The sequence below is a fragment of the Tyto alba genome, unplaced genomic scaffold, assembly GCF_018691265.1.
Source record: "Tyto alba isolate M040663 unplaced genomic scaffold, T.alba_DEE_v4.0 Super-Scaffold_14, whole genome shotgun sequence".
Taxonomy (NCBI): Eukaryota; Metazoa; Chordata; class Aves; order Strigiformes; family Tytonidae; genus Tyto; species Tyto alba.
The window spans coordinates 49128944-49147782 of NW_024881276.1; the positions used below are offsets into that span (position 1 = coordinate 49128944).

An 18839-nucleotide genomic window follows, 5' to 3' on the forward strand; every position below is an offset into this window, starting at 1 on the left:
GAAGCACTAATTTGAGCTTGTTTCTTCTACTCTGCTGCTACCCACACACTCCTGACTTGTGGGAAATTTGTTACCTCCAGGACTTCTAATCTCTGCCAGGCTGAACCTGATCAAAATGTTAAAATAATTACTGGAGGGAATGGATGCACAGATAGCGCCATTGCATACGTCTCATTTCATGCTGTAATTAAATGTCCTCAACATCACCTCATTTCTTCTCCTCTTTCCTCCTCCCAGCTTACCCTCCGTTGCACTGAGAGATTTTTCACTTCTGATTTACACCCGGGCAATACCACTCTGAGCAGACCCGGCACCGCATGCAAGGCTACTTTTTGTTCTCAAAGGGATGAAAAGCCCAAGGATACTGCCTTCACAGCCTCCCTTTCTCTGCAGGTTACCATAACCTGCTCTAAAGTGGATCACACCCAGCAAAGGTGAAGGACAGCCCCTGGCTCGCCTCCCGCACTGGCCGGTGTGAGGCTTTAACGCTGTCCTGGTGTGCGGGGAAGCAGCTGGGGGGAAACTGGTGCGAGAGCCAGGTTTTGGGCTACGTGACAAATTCCAGGATTTCTGGGCAGTAACCTACAGACAGGCCACTAGGTGCTGCTGTAAGGCAAGCAAAGGGCCTCCCGGGCAAGTAAGGGAGGTGAGAGGGCCAGCAAGGAGCGCACCCCTTACCCAGCTTCAGCCTTCCCTCCTGCAAGCAAGCCTGCTGCAAGGCCCGGGCTCTGCCCAGCACTACGGCAGTAGCTGGAGCAGACCCGCCTGGCGTTTCTGCTCGGGTGTTCAACAGAATATGCACATATACACACCAGTCTTGTGCAACTGATGAAAGGACCCAAAAGCCAGGTGGAAACTCACTGCTTTTGCAAGTCCTTTGTTTACTGCTGGGGTGAAGTCTGTAGCTTGTCCTGCCGATCTGCTTACTAACTCCAGCTGCTGCTTGGAAATCAAGCATGTACTGACACCAGATTCTGTTATCTGTAGAAAAACTCTCTAGTCCATTGAAAAATAATTATAAAAATAGGAACACAACTGGCAACATCCAGAGATGGCAGCTGAAGCCTCAACACTGTTTTGCCTCTTCCCATCCTCCTGCTGGCTCCTGTTCTCTTTGTTACCTGACATCTGGGCTTCTCGAAGGTTAAACACCTGCCTTGAAAAGTCCCTATACATCCATTTAACGTACGCTTGACAAGAATATCAGCAGGCACTGAATACATTTACTTGGGATTAGCAGACCTCTAAGTATAATTTCCCTCATCTTCTCCCAAATTCTGAGCAAACTATGCCAGTGCTGCCCTCCTTTCTATTAACATTTTTTAAGGTGATAATAGTATTTAAGACCTACACTTACAAGGCCATCCAAGTCTGCATAATCATACATATGCACAAGCAGTCAAACTGCATGCTGACAGATAATCTTAAATCTGGCAGTCCCCCAGTTTAAGAAACATATGCACGTGTATCTTACATGTACACACACACACGCTTTAATGATAACAAAGACTACATGATATAGTTCACAGCATTCTTTAAAAAATGACACTGCATCTGTCCTTTAAAAAAAAAAAACAAACCAGAAATGCCACTGGTTTAGATATATGACATATATTTATATACTTGCATGCATATAAAACCAATACCTCTATTTTCCATAGTTAAGCAAGTTCTGAACCTGCCAACACCTCATCAATCACCTTAGTACACCAAATTGTCCCCCATGTCAATACCAACTCTAACACAACACGACTAACTCCCCCTCCACTGAGGAGGAAAGCAGCTTACCAATTCTACAATGAATTCTTGAGATTCTTACTGAGCCTGGCATACCACCTCCTAGCAGGTTCTGCTAATGATCTAAGGAAACCAGATGGCACCCCCCACCCTCAGGAAACGTTGAACCTGGGGGTTGAGACATGCCCTTTGTCTCTCAAGATTGCTTGTTGGGACGTGCCCTTTGTTTGTTGGGACATGCCCTTTGTTTGTTGGGACTTGCCCTGTGTTTTGTTAAGACATGCCATTTATCTGATAACAAGGGAGTTGCTAGGGGAGGGTCTGAGCTGGTGCACTTGGAGTGGGGGATATTTTAAGGATTTCTCGGAACTAATTGTAATATTCTCTCCCTATTCCCGGAATTGTGATACATATGTAACATTCTACGTAATAAAAAGGAGCCACTTTTGGCTCCAAGGTGCGCCTTCCTTTGGAGGAAATGATTCCCCCATGCGCCCAGCGCTGAGTATACATACCTACTTTATAACCTTACTGGTTCTAAAGTCGTGATTCTGCGCCTCACTAATGTCCCAAACACTGGTTTAAGTATGAAACTGTTTTCAAGAATAAGCATGGAAATCCAACCCCAGGTTGTCCCACAGGCGTGCAAAAATGAACATGTTATGCCTCCTCTGTCCACACGCCTGAGGATGGGAAGCCAGAAGTGCTGCTCAGTTACCCAAGCCTAAACAGGTTTAGGATCTTTACTGCATTTGGGGAAACACAAGCCTAAGAAATATCTGCTCCATATCTAATCACCACTGAAACACTGACTCAAAAGGAAACAATGGAAAATGGAAGACACAACCAGGGCTGCCACACCAAGAAACTGAGAAAGTTTCCCAGTGCACAGAAACACCTCTGGAGACTTAACTCTTGCTGACACAGTTAGGAGGACTGAACTTCATCCATTTGGGTCCCTTTGAAAACACTAAGTACCTAGATTGTTCTGGAGGATGTATTTTACATAGGGGACCATCTGAAAGAATTGGAGATATGCAGTTTTGTTCCCTGGGAAAGTGCTCTGACACCTACCTGCTTCTCAGATAGTGTTGGCCAAGTAAAATATGGTCACTCATTAGTAAATATTGACTAATTTCTGGCCCATCATGATTCTAGCAACAGTCAACAAAGCCCTCAACTAGTTTTGTTCAGCCTATATCTATGACAATTATTTTGCTCTATATTTTGGGGGAAAGCAGATTACACAGCTTGTCTCTGATGTGGAGGGCCAGGTTTCAAAAGACTACAGGCCCAAAACAGCACAGTGTAGTATAGCGTATACATAAAGTAAGTAGTATATCACAAGTCATACTACCAGCTTCTATCAGAAAAAAAGGGGTTTATGTAGGTGCATGGAAAATGTGTCTTATGCTCAAAAAAAATGAAGTCCCGATCAAAAAAATGTTTATATGCTAAAACAATCACACAACATCCTTTTTGGTTTGTCTCTGAATCCGCATGTAGATTTTATTCCTTCACTGCCATCTGAAATCGTACTACTTGAGGCACTTTTCATGTAAAATCAAGCAAGCTCAACTCACAAGGTCACAGCAAAACCCCTTCTTAATGGAACTGAGTATCTGTGGCTACAATACACATTCCCTCTCATTGAAACATAACAGCACAGTAAAAGCAGTTTGTAAAGCCGAGAGACTCAAAGTTTGCAAACTAGAGGACATTCCCATTTTAGTAGAAAATAATAAATTTCTTTTCACTTCTCTGCCAACCTTACCCTAGGTGTTTCTTATTTTTCATGCTGCAGCAAAGAAATCCAGTACCCACATCTGCACAATGACTTCCACTGTTCAGACTGGTGCACAAAGCATTAAGGATCCTGGGCAATACAGGAGCAATCCATCTCAAATGCACTACACCTTTTGTATTTGGGGGGTGTCACATATATATAGTGAATTATTGCTTTTCCTCCCAATAAGAGTTAAAAAAAAAAAAAAAAAAAAAAATAGAAACCCTCCTCACTTCCACTGCTCCTCTTTCCAGGCTAGAGATTTATGGCAGTGACTACCTATTTCACACAACATACAAGGCACTCTTTTGAACAATTTTCAAAGCTGGCCCAAAAAAAGAGATCATAAATAATAACCAGTCTGAAGAAAGGCCAGAGGTCTCTGTACTACTGGAGATATGCAGGAACACTTTTATTGATGAGACTACTTCATAAAAACAAAACATTTGTAATGGCAACTGAACTACATTCTCTTTAGACAAAGACTTGGTGAATAGGAGTAGACTGCAATACTTCCATTGCCTTTTAGCACTTGCATGGTTTCAGAATGCATATACAATGACACTGACTGTATGGAAATTACTAGGTATTTATTTTGCTATTAGTGCCAAGGCCACAGTTGTGTGAGGCACTGCACAAGCACATGAAATCCTTGCCCAAAAGAGCTTGCAAACCACCTGTTTATTAACACAGTCACTGTATGTCAATCTTTCTACCTCTGACAGTATCCTCTCATGGGGCAGACTTGCCTGGTCTGATCAAATACTCAGTCAGAAGAGTTAATATTGAACTGATATAAAATCTGGAACCAACCTCTGCATTCACAGTTGGGCTACAAGACTCTCATCACAGGGCTCACAGCCACTGTACCACTGGAGGTTACCCAAGATGCATCTTAAATTTAATTTCCCACTGCTCAAATATTCCTCTTCAGAGCTCTCTTTAAACTGAGGACTCGCGGTAAGGGAGAGAGGGGAGTCCCTTACCTCTTGTGCAGTCAGGGCATGTTCCCCTGCTAGAAGCAGCATACTCAGGCCTCCCATTTGTGTAGGATCTGTTAAAAGAGTAAAACCAAGTCTTAAGTTTATTCATTTGCTTGCTTAAAGAACCAACCATTTGCAGCGTTAAACCCCCAGAAGACTACTTGTCACAGACACTCTAAGCAAGCTGCCATAAAAGGCAGTTCAAGAGAATCACAAATAACCATTTCTGTACCCTCTGGGAGAGGCTTTCAAAGCTGTTTGAAGGATTTAATTGGATTTGTGTGCTTAACACCCCATTGCGTGGATTTACAATTTTACTGCCAAAGGTTTTATGTACTACAGAGATGGGTATCTTTAAAACAGCAACTGTAATGATCTCTTACATAAATATACACAAAGACCTGCTAATATCGCACACACGTTTGTAACTCAATGGATTCTCCTACCAAAGGAGTGGCTCCCTTCCTTAGCCACTGCACAAGTAAAAGGATGGGACAAAATTGTATGATCAAGTTCTATAGCAAAATTTCTATTTTTTCATTTAGTTTTAATTTAGAGTTGCGTTTAGTGGTGAAAAGTGCCAGCCTGACAGCTCTGAAGCATGAAGTGCTTGATCCTCTGCCAGAACAGCGCAAGCACTGGCCAGGCAAGCTGCTCGCCTACTTGTTGCCCTGCCAATACAATATATAATTGAGGAAAGTAAAATGGAGATATAAATGTTCTTTCTCAAACTATTTGATGCTGACAGCATCTCGCCTCCAGGCTTCCCGCACCTCAGGAGCTCAGAAAACAAGTGAAAGCAATGAACACTGACACTGCATTACTCATGGAGTGGCTTTTCCACTCAGAACACTGGTTGCTCTTCATCATTATGAAGACTAATTGTCTGATTTTGGGGGAGTGCCTTGGAAGCAATGCAGGGGCCTGATTTAACACAAGTGTCCTGTAGGGAGAGGGAGACAGTCTGTGGCCCAAATGTTTTGCACAATAGCCACAACATGAGAGAAAGGGAAGCATTATCCTTGCTGTATTGCTGAGACACAAACTTCAGTAATGATGAGACACCAGAAGTAAGTCATTTTCCCCAGATTTCACTAAGCGTGCACTCAATATTCTCCAATTTCCTTCCATTGAACTATAGAAAAACTCTCTACAACAACAAATTACATGTGTCCATGACCATTCCCTGTAATGGAGGACAACTGGCACAATTACCCTTGTCTGTTTGGTTGGATTTTTTTATGCAAAATTCGGATGTAGAATAGCTGTGACCAAAATGCCCCCTGGGAAAACCCCTGGCCCATTCCCACTCATCAGTCTTGCTTAAGAATGTGTTCAACTTTTCAGCTAACATCGGCCAAAACTGTACTTGTAAACCTCCAAATGATTTAGAGCTACAGATGATCAAGGCCCAGTTCACAGCAATAGTCACTAGTGCTGTTTAATCCAGTGTCACAGATGCTGCCAAAAGTTCTTCAGACAGCATCTTGTACTGATGTTCACAGGGCAAGTTTTTTGTCAATACTCATTTAAAACAGCAGTAAAGAGAAGCAGAGGAAAGCAATGTGAATAAACCAGGCCCATCCACTATCTCAAGGATAGAAGAGTTGCTCATTATCTTAAGAACACATCCTAAATAGCATCTGGCTTCAAACCTAATGTGCAAAATTGGTTGTTCGTGGGGTTTGGCTTTTTTTTTTTTTTAATTTTACTTTTAAATAAAAGAGGGAACAGAAGATACTAAGTTTCTACAAAGAGATAATGCACTATCCAAAGTGTAGGATCTAGTAACAAGAAGTGGTTGAAGAAATGGAGACAGCAAACGGGAATGGCCAGCAAGTACCTAAGCACAATTCGTAGAGTGAAGTGATCCTGTCAGCACAGCACTTTTTGCCATCAAAATACTTCATCAGAAACTGTTCAGTCCTTCAGATGACATCAGAGCAATTAAGAAGTGACAAGTGAACAATTATCTTGAAAGATAATGCCTGAGCAGGCAGTTAATCTGGAGGAAGGAGAAATGGGAAGAGATCTCCAGGCTCATCATAAGTTTACTGAGCTCCATATTAAATGGTAAGAGCTTGGCTGGTTGCTTTCTACTTTCTTTATTCCCATTGGAAGGCTGTTGCAGAAACCAAATCTTCTAAGCATTAAGAGCTTTCTTTCAGTTTTCAGCTTAAATTTACTCAGGGCCAGGTGGTACACATTTTTATCAGAGCCCACATCTTTCAGACTAAATAACTGTTCTGCCTAAATGGTATTCCCTTCTTCTGTGTTTACAGGAGTCATCCTACTCTTCTTCCACTTGCTTTCCTAGACAAAGCAAATAAAAATCTGATGTCATCAAGCACGTCCATCTCCCACTGTCCCAATGATCCCTGTAGTTGTCCTCTCCAGTTATTTCAGGTAGAGTTCATCTTCCTTGTACGTGAAGGAGCAGCAGGACAACCACATCAGATGAGCTGTGCTCTGTTCAATGGCATTAACTCCTCCCTACAGTTCCTGAAAACACTTTGCCTGACACACTACAGTAGAGCATTTTCTTTTGCTCACGTCACACTGATGGCTCCCAAGCGCTCTCTTATGCTTCACTTTAGTCACCCGTGGGTCTTGTTCCCCCTCCTCAGTTTTGGCCAACTGGAGAATACCCAGTTTGCGGCTCTCAAATTCTTCCTTTCTTAGTATATTCTTGGTGGACTCAGATTTCTGCCCTTCAAAAATGTATCTTACCATGACAGGACAAGGATAGGACTGCTTTTTCCCCAAGTAAGCAAATACTTAAAAATGTTTATTTAAATATAAAAATTAAGAGGAAGGAAAAAAATGACAGCTAAGTGGAAAGTGAAAGTTTAATTTGGTGCTTAAACAACTTGAATACTCATGCTGCAGCTGTAGCAGAGGGCTGGTACTTAGACGTCTGATCATGATAAAAACAAAATTCCTTCCACTAACGTTTCAAATTACAAAATAACTTTATCTAAGGGAAGACAAAATGTACATATGCAAACACTGCCATATGTTTATAGTGCCTTCTCAGCACAACAGTGTTTCTCTTATGGTACTAAGAACTCACTGGTATGAAGAATTAAGAATCTGAAGTGCTACTTTAAAGTAATTTTTACAGTTACATTCAACAGTAGTGAGAAAATAGCACACACATTTAACTTGCAGAATGGGAGACCATTCATTACTTTCTCAACAGCTTTTAATGCTGATGAAACTTAAAACCATCTCACTATTTGAAAATGACATACATTGCTAGCATTGGCCTGGATAGAAACTCAGCAGGCTGGCTTGTTCATCATTGCAATTTTTCAGCCAGAGGAAAGAAAGAACTGAGAAAGGACTAAGAAGAAAGGCCAGCTGGTACCAGTTTCAACCAACTTTTACCCGAGTGCAGAATTAAGCTTCTTTCTAAAAAATAAAAATTGCATCTCCATCAGGAAGGATACTGCCGACTCTAGGGAGTGTCTTTTCTCCACCCTTTGGTTTGCCAAAATGCTTTTTGGCTCAGATGGTTTTCTTCTGATGTAGAAATGTGAAAGTACTGGGAATCTTGTACATTTGTATAGCAAAGCTGTTGCTCACTCAGCTCTGTAGTTGGGAGGGTAGATGCTGCAATGGTCAGATTCACCTGCGAAATGCAGTTGTCTCTGCCCTACGCTCTACAACAAATCAGAGGTGAGCCATGCCATGAGAAAAACATGCTCCCTTGCAATTTCCAGGCTGGAGGAGCAAGGACACCACTAGTGGGCCTGAAGGTCAGAAGCCCAACACTGGTGCCACACCTCAGATTCTTGACACAATGATAGCTCAACACGAGAGACTTAAGTGGGGTGGTTATTGTTGGAATGCCAAAAATAAAGGCGAGATATGGCCTGTGCGGGACTTAAAAAAAGAAGGGAAGATCTTACTCTCTATATATTACATTTTCCAAAATGAAATGCAATATGTAAAATGCAATCAAGACAGAATTGACAAATACCAAGAAGTAAAACAGACTTCCTGGAATGATTCTGGAATCATATAATCCCTGAACTAAGGAAGCTATCTGCCTTAAAGATGCAAGATAGTCAGTGGCATTTCAAAGGTGAAAGTGTTCCTGAGGTTGTTCAGCTACATTTTAGTGCATCAGCTAGTATACAGCCTGGATTGGGCTGGACAGCAGTCAGAGTTGAACGGAACTATCACATGAAGTCAAGGAGAAGAGAATGCAACAGAATATATTTAGCATGAACTAGTATATAGTTGACAAAAGAGTAATCCATTTGGCGTGGCAGACTTGTTATAATTTGGATGCTGCTAACATCTCTGTCAAAAGCTATCATTATTTTATGAGCTATTGTTATACTCAAGAAATTGCCAGCCTTCATTGACACAAGGACTGGAGTGATACCCCTACAAATTACTATGCTCACTGACTTACTCTGCCGTAAAAAAAGAAATAATTATAAAAAAATTAAATCACATGTAGCACAAAAGGGCCTTCTTCAGAAATGAATGGGACTATAGATAAAACAACAGATTACATTAGTTTCTAATTAATTCTTAAATTTTTTGTCCTCTACTCTGACAGGTGTCGATTCAAGATCTCTCTGTACTCAGAAATTCAACATTTGGATAGCCCAGCAGGAACAGTGCAGGATGGCAGGCAGGTGGGCCAAGACCTATTGCTTGTTCTTGGTATTAAGTCAATGAACCTTTAAGAAGCATAGAAGTTACTCCTCTGATAGCAAAAGCAGAATGGGATGAAGGGGCTTGTAATTTTTAGAACTGGTCTCCCGTATATCGTAACTATATAGCATGAAAAACTATTTTGATCACATTTCACAGCTCCTCCATAGCCAGAAGGAATTTCATTACAGGAACTTTCATACCACTATACTGGCGAAAAGGTATACATGACTTTTTGTCCATTTTTATCCTTTCACACTTGTTCCATAACACAATTTTCTACACTCCAACTCATGATCTCTCTGAGCAGAAAAGTTCCTATCTGCCACACACTCGTCATAAACTAGGTAGGATATAACAAAGTTTCAAATACATCAGTGTTTATAAAAGTAGGAACTTTAAACTGAAAAAAAAAGATAGTGGGGGAAAAATTATTTTCTACCTTGACTGTCAGGTTCTTAAGCTGCCAGTATTTAACATTAATGTCTCTGTATATCATGGTCATGATTGCAACAGTTCTGCTATTTGTGGATATCCATGAGAGATTATCTGCCGTTCACCAGTTCAGGCACTCCACCTACACTCATTCTTGGATTTGATTTATTATATTTTTTAATGTTTAAAAAGGTAGAATCCACCCCTCCAAGGTATAATGGGCAAAAGAGAATATTTTAAGTGAAATTAAATTATGCTTCTCTCGATTTAAATGCAAAAAATTAGCTCCACCAGGACATTAAAATCACTCAAATCTAGACCCTAAATAGGGTATGGGTTATGATGCCATATATCTAGACTCGAGTCTTGAACGCAGTAAGGCACTATGGAAAGCCTTAGAAAGTTGTTATGCAGAGGTTTAAATAGAGTCTAAGCAACTTAATTTGGGACATGAAAGGTATTTGCACTACAGTACCATGTGCAGTAAAGAAAACCGGTACCACAGTTCAGTTTCAACACTGCATCCTCAAACAAAGCGAGGATGTTATGTCTGAGTAACAGGGATGGAAATCTCACCTGCCATCCCGAAGTTAAGCTGTGGCATTTCTTCACTTTTACTCCCTTTCTTCGGGCTTGGTAAGTCTTTTGTGGAGTCTGATGCAAAGGCCCAAAGTTTTTTCCTGTTTGTGACAGTGGATGGTTGTGTTTTCACAGGTTTGTTCGTTGTGGGGCACCACTTGTATCCTGGATTTGCCTTCATAAATGCATCTTTGTACTAGAAAAGAAAAGGGAAGTTACCAGTCATGACATTATACTATCCACAGGGCAATGGAGTTCACTGCGTGTAAGAGGACTTGATACAGTAAATAATCCTTAAATATCTTGATTTTTTAACAGTTTAATCACATGCTTAGAGTCTGACCACCAACACAATTTAATATTTCTTCTTATTAAATAGAACCATATTTAAAGAAGTGGGTTTTCTCTTTCCTCTCGACTGAGGGTTTAGCACCCAGAGCAGGCCAAAGTTCTGATCCTGTAAACTGCTCCCCAGTGCTTGCATGCTCACTCTCTGAGAAATAAAGCTATCTGAATTCTTTTGCAGGTACAATCTTTGTTTAATTTATAGTCTGAATGAAATTAAAACATACATTTAGCAGTAAATGCAGCATGATACTCCTTACCTTGCACTCATTTTTCTCTAATAGTTCTGTATTCCAGAATATTTGAGCACATGCTTTCCCAAACCAGGCAATGAAAACAACTACCAGTATCACCTCATTTTCTGTAACTTCTGATACAACATTCTAGCGTTCCTTCCAAAATATACCATGCTGCATGGCTGCACAAAATAAACTGGGACCATTTAAAACTTTCCTTAGTCTTGAGCACACAGCACACATCCCAGTTGTTTGCTCTATTCTTGGTATAAGGCAACAAAAAGCATGAAGCCAGACTGCACGTGAGGGGTGGGGGGAAAGGTCTGGATCCTACACAGTTTGGGGGGACTAGGGGGAAGAATGGGGACCTATTTTATTCACAGAAGGCAACAGTGATGTTTTCCAAGTATCTTGCTGACCAGATGAAAACAAGATTTTTGAACGTTAGTAGCAATAAAAAGAGCACATCTCAGTATTTTAAATGTGTGGCTCTACCACATGGAAATGGGTGAATTGGAGGAACATGTCACGCCTTCCAGCTGCAGATGTCTGCCTAACAACTGATAGGGGTGCACAGCACTGGCAGCCCACCCAGTAAGCACCAGTGCTCACCGCAGAGAGAGGGAACCCAGCATCTCCTCATGTACTAGGTCACTCTCGATGGCAGCAAACAACCAAAAGAGAGGTTTTATCCTAAAGTACATGGCAGGGCAGCTGCAGGAAGTTTCTTCCATGATTACACATGTTCCCACCCACCCAGCTGTCATCAGTCCCAGTTACAGTGCAGAGAAGCACCTATCTTTCATGCATGTGCCTGCACAGAAACACATGCAGAGTGAAAAAAAAAATCCCTTGGGTATCACACACAGAAATAGCATTGACAACCCTGTCCTCCAACTGAGTCACTGCAGTGTTTTCCCAGATCAATAAACAGCATGCCTTTTGTGGCAGAATCACCACCGCGTGTGTATCACTTACTTTCATTTCCATCTTAACCTAACAGCTGGCATTTGCTACCTCCAGACTGTAGCAAGGATAAAACCCTTCAGTTTACAAGATGCACAGCACCCTGTGAACCTGCTGTGTAAAGTCCTGTATTTATAGAAATGGCTATAAATAATAAAAAGCTGCAGGGACCGCTGACCCACTTACACAATGTGTTTTCTGAATAGGGTATATGTATTAAATCTGCAAACTAAGGATTGCAACACCTTGCCCCTCTTCCCTTTCCTTCAGTTTGGTTTGGAAGCTCAGTACACCATAAAAATAGCCTGGTGGAGGGAAGGGAAGGGGAGGGGGTAAGGGAAGAGGCAGAAAGGAAATACACGGTGAAGCAGCTTTGCCTTCCATTGTTAAAGCCACAGCCCACTCACAAATCATGTTTCCAGCCTTCAGAGTGAAAAGCACAGAATCGCTAGCAAGGAGGTACGTAAGTTCTCCATATCAACATTGTTGCTTTGAGTAACTGAATTATTCTGTGGAGTTATTTGACAAGCTGACAGGCTGCCCATCAAATGAGAACCAGAATGCATGCCATTTGCGAGACGAGGCAGCAGCAAGCTTTTAATCAGTTTCCAACATGAGCAATTCAAGTGAGCTGGTGTATTAATGGATTTTTCCCTCTGCGAAGCCAAGAAGTGAACATTAACTTTACTCTCTGAAAGGGGGGAGCAAACTGAGGGAAGACAACTTATCAGTCCCTTTCGCAGTTTCAACACTCATGGTAAATGAAACTGTAAAAAGTTAAGCAGTGGCCAAAAAGTAGTTCTATAAAATGCATACAGAGGCCTGATCCAAATCTCAGACAGACTTAATTTTTTGTGACTATTACACCAAGAACTAAAATGAAGCAATAGATTCATCATGTCATGAGAAGATAAATGAGCTACACAGTAATGCAAAAATGGCAAAGGCAACAGCAGAGTTTACTGTTTTTCCCCCATTCGACCAACTGTGCAGCCTAAGGACATCTCTAAAGTCACTTTAAAAAAAAATAAAATTATCTCCTTAACCTGGAATGCAAAGACACCACCTTGGTTCCCACGCAAATGGCAGAGAGAGCCTGGCAGGGTCATGTCCCGAAGCTCCAGGTAAGATAAAAAAGTACAGGATATGTTTGCGGGATCAGAGTGATGTATCATTTCTGTTTTATGAAAGCCTGGGAAAGGATGTGTTACACAGTGGGATCCATGTCACTTCAGAGCTGAGGTTAAAAAAGGCGCTGTGCTTCAGTGCAACTCGCTGAGATGCTTTCATCACCAAATAAAAAAAGATTTGCTTTCTCCAGTGTGGTGGGCACAGGCGCTCACAAGTGGATTCCAGATATACCTCAGGATAGCAGTTAGTATGTTTAATGTTAAATGTATGCTTAAATCCCACCAACTGGCTATCAAATGTCACACGAATCCCAGAGATCTAACAACAACAAAAAAAAAAGTCGCCAGAAAATACTACACTCCTTTTTTCATTCCTGAAGGACGCAGGGTTCGCGTTACACTTTATGGTCCATATGTCACCCAGTGAACTTGCCAGACTCTGGCCAGAAAGCCAGAACATTTTCCCCCTCCTACCCCGAGGCGGCTGCCAAAGCAGCAAGGACAGCAGCTCCCAGTCAGGCTGACTGTACCTGCAAAACCATCGGCCGAGCACTCGCGGGGAGACGTGTTCAGCTCTGCTGCTGAACGGCAGCACCCTGGATTTATCAGGCTGCTCCCTACAAAGAAAACAATCCCGACTCCCTGGATCTTGCCATTTAAAAGATGTATTTAAAAATGAAATGTTTTCTAGCAAGGGAAACAGGGCTTGAACAGTAATAATCTCACTGGGTATTTTCCACGGGATCTGAATATTCCCTGTACGCCCTGTAAGAGTTAACAGAAGAAGCCTTCCCCTATTATTGCCGTAACTAAAAATGATGGAGCATATTTATGAGTGGCCAGAATTCATTTTCCCCTCGGTGAAGGGAAATGCTAACCAACGGCAGGAACGCTTGTAGTTCCACTTAGTATTTATCAGCTACCGGGCTTATATCCTCGGTAATGAAACTTTCAAAGTTCAGCGGATCTAGGAAGTCTGCAGGACACAAACAGAAAGCCTGCTCCTAAAGAAAACACCAGCAGAAGCTGACACCAAGCTCTGCGGGTGCAGCATGAGGTCTCCGGGGCAGGTGTTGATCCAAGAGACCATAAAACACAAGACTGAAAACTGAGGGAGCATGGGGCCAGTTTTTCTAGGTAATTAAGGCACCCCAAGGTGCGGACAGGTTCATAATGGGATTTTCCAAAAGTGCCTAAATTAACTATGGACACGATTATCCTCTCAGTGAGAATCAAGGATAGATGTCCAACCCACTAGGAAACTTCTCGTAATTCCACTTAGGAAATGTTTCGGTGCCTCACTATCTTCCAAAATCCTAGATCTTGCATATAACTAGACATACATTAGTAAATATACAAATGCCTTGACTTGCACACTGCTGAGATAGTATACTGCTGGTACTAAGAAGGTAAGAAACTGAAAGCTTCTTGTTTGATGCTTGATCTAAGCTAACTGGCTTTGTAAGCTATGGCTTCAAGTAGTAAAAACATTCTCAAGGCTGCAGAACAGCAGGGGTTGTACCTACTGCAGTAGAGACCACTTCTGTCAGGCCCATTTCTATCTCTGGAAGAGCAATTCAGATGCTCAGGCTACACAAGACGTGTTGTGGGGGTAGTGGATGTGACACAGGGTCCTTTGGGAGATGTGTACCCTGCCAGGGCAGTGGCTAGAGGCTACACGGTGAAAACTGGAAGCCAAAGGGCTCTGAAAAGCTACATTTAAGTAACAGAAGCTCATTCACTGTATTTTAAACCTGAATGAGCTTATACATATAGGTACTCAAACAGAAGATTATTAGTACAATGGTAATTTTATGTCCTTCCAAAGGCATTCATCTTCTTGACTTCTTAAATGAGCTCTCCTTAGGAAAAAGAAAATTACCAATAAATGGTTCACACTGGAGTTGACATTAACATGTTTTTGACAGCCTCGGCAGTAAGCTTAGCTACAAAAGTCAGTGTTAAAACAAAACAACCAATCCGTACACAAAGAATAGGCCTGTTGGTGGACAAGGCCCAAATATATTCGATAGCACATTATAGCTGCTAATTATTGTTGTAATATACACCTGTTTAAAGAACCAAAATTATATGCTCTCTTCTGCACATTCTTGGAACTAGCTGTAATGATGTAAACTACTTAGATTTATTGTTTCGCTTTGACGTTGAATATGCAATTTGTTCTTCATGCCAAGAAAAATAAATCAATCACTACAGGAACAATGATTTCTGCAACAGTATGATTAATAGTTTCAGATTTGTCACCTCATACAGAAGTTCTGCAATTATTTTCCTTCTTAATGAATGAGTTTCCTTCAGCAAGACAAAAGGCTAAGTAAAACAGTCACATCACGTTTGCTTCCTCCAAAACTTATTTCTTCATTTTTATCTTTCCTCTGTATCTGTACTGGATCTCCTAATTGCCCATTTCTCCACACATTCTAAGAAGCATCACTAATTTCTAAGTGGGAATGCAGAACAAATCAGGAATGGTTGGACAAAGCTGAGACTCAAGTATTTCAACACAGCGTCACCGATGGGGAACCACAGAGGTGCTACAGATCCTGCTGCAGAAAGGACTTGCCATGCAGAACGCTTCATTTTTCCTGTGGGCCTTTCCATGCTCACACAAACTACTACACAGCCAGACCTTATATACATGTGTTAACAGTAGCAGACAACTTCAGGTGACAGGGTGGGTACGGATAATAGTTTCCCCAATTGTTTCACAGGTATCTTTACTTCTTGTAGTGACATAAAGATACTCTGTTAAATATGGGGATAAATCTCCTTTCCTTGCTCCCAGTTGAACGACTCTGACTGTGTATGGCTTTCCAATTCGGGTCTTGAACTCTGCTGCACCAAAGGTTGCTCTATCAGAAACTGGTCAACAATACACAGGGAGAGTGATTCATGAAACAGTAGGAATTTTTAGATTCTTTAGCATCAAAGGTAAAAAGGGACTACATTTGTTGTCTGTGCTTTTGGTTTGGTCCACCTGTATTGTAACAGCAACCTGTATTATCAACAGCAAATGGTCAGCTTGAGCTAAGTACCATTTGTGGCTGACACTGAACTGTGGTATTGTTTTCAGTGGCCACTACCCACACACTACTCACACATTAATGCTTGTATTGCAGGAATTATTAGATGTTATCTATCACAAATTGCATATATTTGTACCAATGACTGCTACAGCCAGGTTAGTTTGTGTACACTGTCCAATTCCCTGTCATTCTGGACCAAAGGACCAAGTGAATCAAAGCAAGAACAGCAGCTGCTCTGGACACTATAATCCCACTGAGGAAGACGATTATCTTGGGGAAGAGAAAGACTCCACAGAAGACATTTAATACACAGAGAAACAGAAGACAGACAAATACATAATGAACTTCCTTTACATCCACAATTCAGACAGAACGTACCTCCTTGGCCATGTCAGTGTATTTCTGCTTTTCTTTTGGATCTAGGACAGCCCACCAATCTGCCAAGATCTTGGTCGCGCCACGATTATCGAGGCGAGGGTGCTCTTTTCGCACGAGCGAGCGATGGCGTTTGCAGAACAAGAGAAATGCATTCATTGGTCGGCGAGCTCGTTGCTCTGAGGACTCGTCATCTTCAGTTTCATCAGCATCCTGCTCTAAACCATCAGCGCCAAGGAGTGGCACCTATCAGAACCAAAAGGGAAGGGATGCAAACTCAGTTATCCACGCTTCTCACGGAGACTAAGAGTCTGCCTATGCTGCATGTGAACGAGGGAGACGCACACAGATACACACATCAGTTCCAAAGGCCTTCTGTTCCATATGGAAGACCCAGGGTTCTACATCAAACCTCCTCATCTGACAGTCCAAGGTTCTCTGTTCTCTCATGCTCTCTGCAAGACTTAAACTCCGATTTGCAAATGGAGAAGATTTCTAAGCTGAGGACCATTCTCTAGTAACAGTCCTAGAGGGGCTGGAAGAAGGAGATCCTTCCTGCAACCTGGAAGTCATCTCAGCTGGATGAGGTGAGCAGAGCTATGTTGGACCTCAATCATGTGTGCTTGCAACTAGAGAGTGCAGAGGTGAGAGATGTTTCCCCATCTCCTGCTGTTCAGTCTACGAGCTGCGCTGAAGTGCAGCCACTGCACAGCTGCCCAGTCAGAGACAAAGGGCAAATCTCAACAGAATACACTGCCAAAAAATGCTCTCTCCACTTACAGGCCAGTGTACCATTCCTGCAAGGGACGGACCACAATCAGTTCTGACCAAACGTAGCAAATGACTGTATGAGACAGAAAAACATCTGCTACCTAATTGCGACACTGATATTTTATACCACGTTGTGAATGTGGCCTATACGGTCAACAGAAAGCACTGTCAGGGTATCAGGGTCCTCCTTGCTACTCCTTATCCTTGTCAAGGTCACTCTTCCTTATCAGTATGTGGCTCAAGGCAGTCTCCTCAGCACCGAATCTCTCTATTCCTGCCTTAGGAAGGCATCCAGGAGATGAAGGTATGAAAGTTATCCACACGATGGAAACATCAAGTCTCCATAACCCATTCCCACTTTTTGTTACAGGGGATGAGTCTAACTGTGTATTTGTGAGGTCTCACATTGTGGGGTTCTTTTGAAAAAAGGGTAAGGCCAGAGTCATTGAACAAAACCAAAATAGCAAGAGCCAAACCAGACACAGATTACTCTACCCGTGCTCTCAATGTTCTGGAAGATAAGTTGAATTTCACATGCAAAGATACTGCAAATTGTTGACATCTTTTTTCCTTCTTTTTCCCTTTTAATCTTTTTTATCTTTAAAAAAGAAAGAAAGAAAACTATTGGCTTGGTATGTCCTCTGAGCCACTAAAAGCAGATATCAAAGCCCAGGGTAACTTCATGTCTAAAATAAACAATTGAAAAAACATGTCAAAAACCCACTTTGAGCAATCAAGATTGAGAAGTGCAACATGTTATTAAAACAACCCAGGTAAAATTTTTACAGTCTAACTAAAAAAAGGGAATTTTGTCCAAGATTTTAAAAGCATGACTGACATTTCACTTTTTTGTGCTATTTGCTACTTGCCTTTGTAGCCTTATGGGCACAGCAACACTTCCTTTTATTGCCTGTGTTTGTTCACAAAAGAGAACAACAAGAAGCAAACGAAGTAAAAACACACCTAGGGAGAATCTGACCCGCCATTAACTTTCTATGGTCAAAGCATCCAATGAAGTCTACCTTATCAATATCTTCCTCTTCTTCTTCCTCCTCCTCCTCTTCAGAGAAGTCAAGGAGTTTCTTGGCAAGCAGGGGATGCCACTGAAGACACTTTCTTTTTGGTCGTTTCCCAGTTCCTTCTCCTTCTGTCGAATGATCCTTATTCCTACTACTGCCTTTCATTACTGTGACCTGTCATGCAAAAACAGGCATAAGTTCACAACACACTCTTAGGCATAAATGACCATCCTATAGATACTTAAACGAACCAATGACAAATATATGGGGCATTCATGAAAGACTCTTAGAAGCTTTGGCAAGATGTTAGATAGAGATTTATTCCAATTATCAACAGTATGGATGTATCTTTTCCAATCTTAACATTTCCACCCCATGCCCAGACTAACTAGCAACATACAATTTAAAAGCATGAAGCAAGGATACTAGCCAGTCCGAAGCTCAAATGTGCTCGTCTGAAGGATAACAGAAAAGCCCTCACACTTCACTAGTCAGGCAGGCGAGAGACTTCACAACTCTCCCACACCTGTGTCCACTGTAGTTTTTCATATTTTGCCACCAAAAATGTCAGGATATCCCTCCTCTTAGCAGTGGAACCTATCGCCAGCCACTCATTTGTTAATTACGCCCTTATATATAGCAATGTTGATGCAGAACCCCATGACACTATGAGCTAGGATTTCCCAAGTGCCATTAAGAGGGGCAACAGGGAAATCTAACTCCCCGCCTAAGAGAAATAAATTTTAATACACGAAT

The 18839-nt window shown here is 41.8% G+C and overlaps 1 protein-coding gene across 1 annotated transcript in view; it reads right to left on the minus strand.

Moving 5' to 3' along the window:
• BBX (BBX high mobility group box domain containing) overlaps window positions 1–18839 on the minus strand; it is a 161270-nt gene that overhangs the window by 59655 nt on the left and 82776 nt on the right. The window contains 4 exon segments of the mRNA XM_033005352.2: window positions 4510–4577; window positions 10192–10390; window positions 16297–16539; window positions 18087–18257. Of these exon segments, the coding sequence (XP_032861243.2) occupies window positions 4510–4577; window positions 10192–10390; window positions 16297–16539; window positions 18087–18257 (681 nt within the window).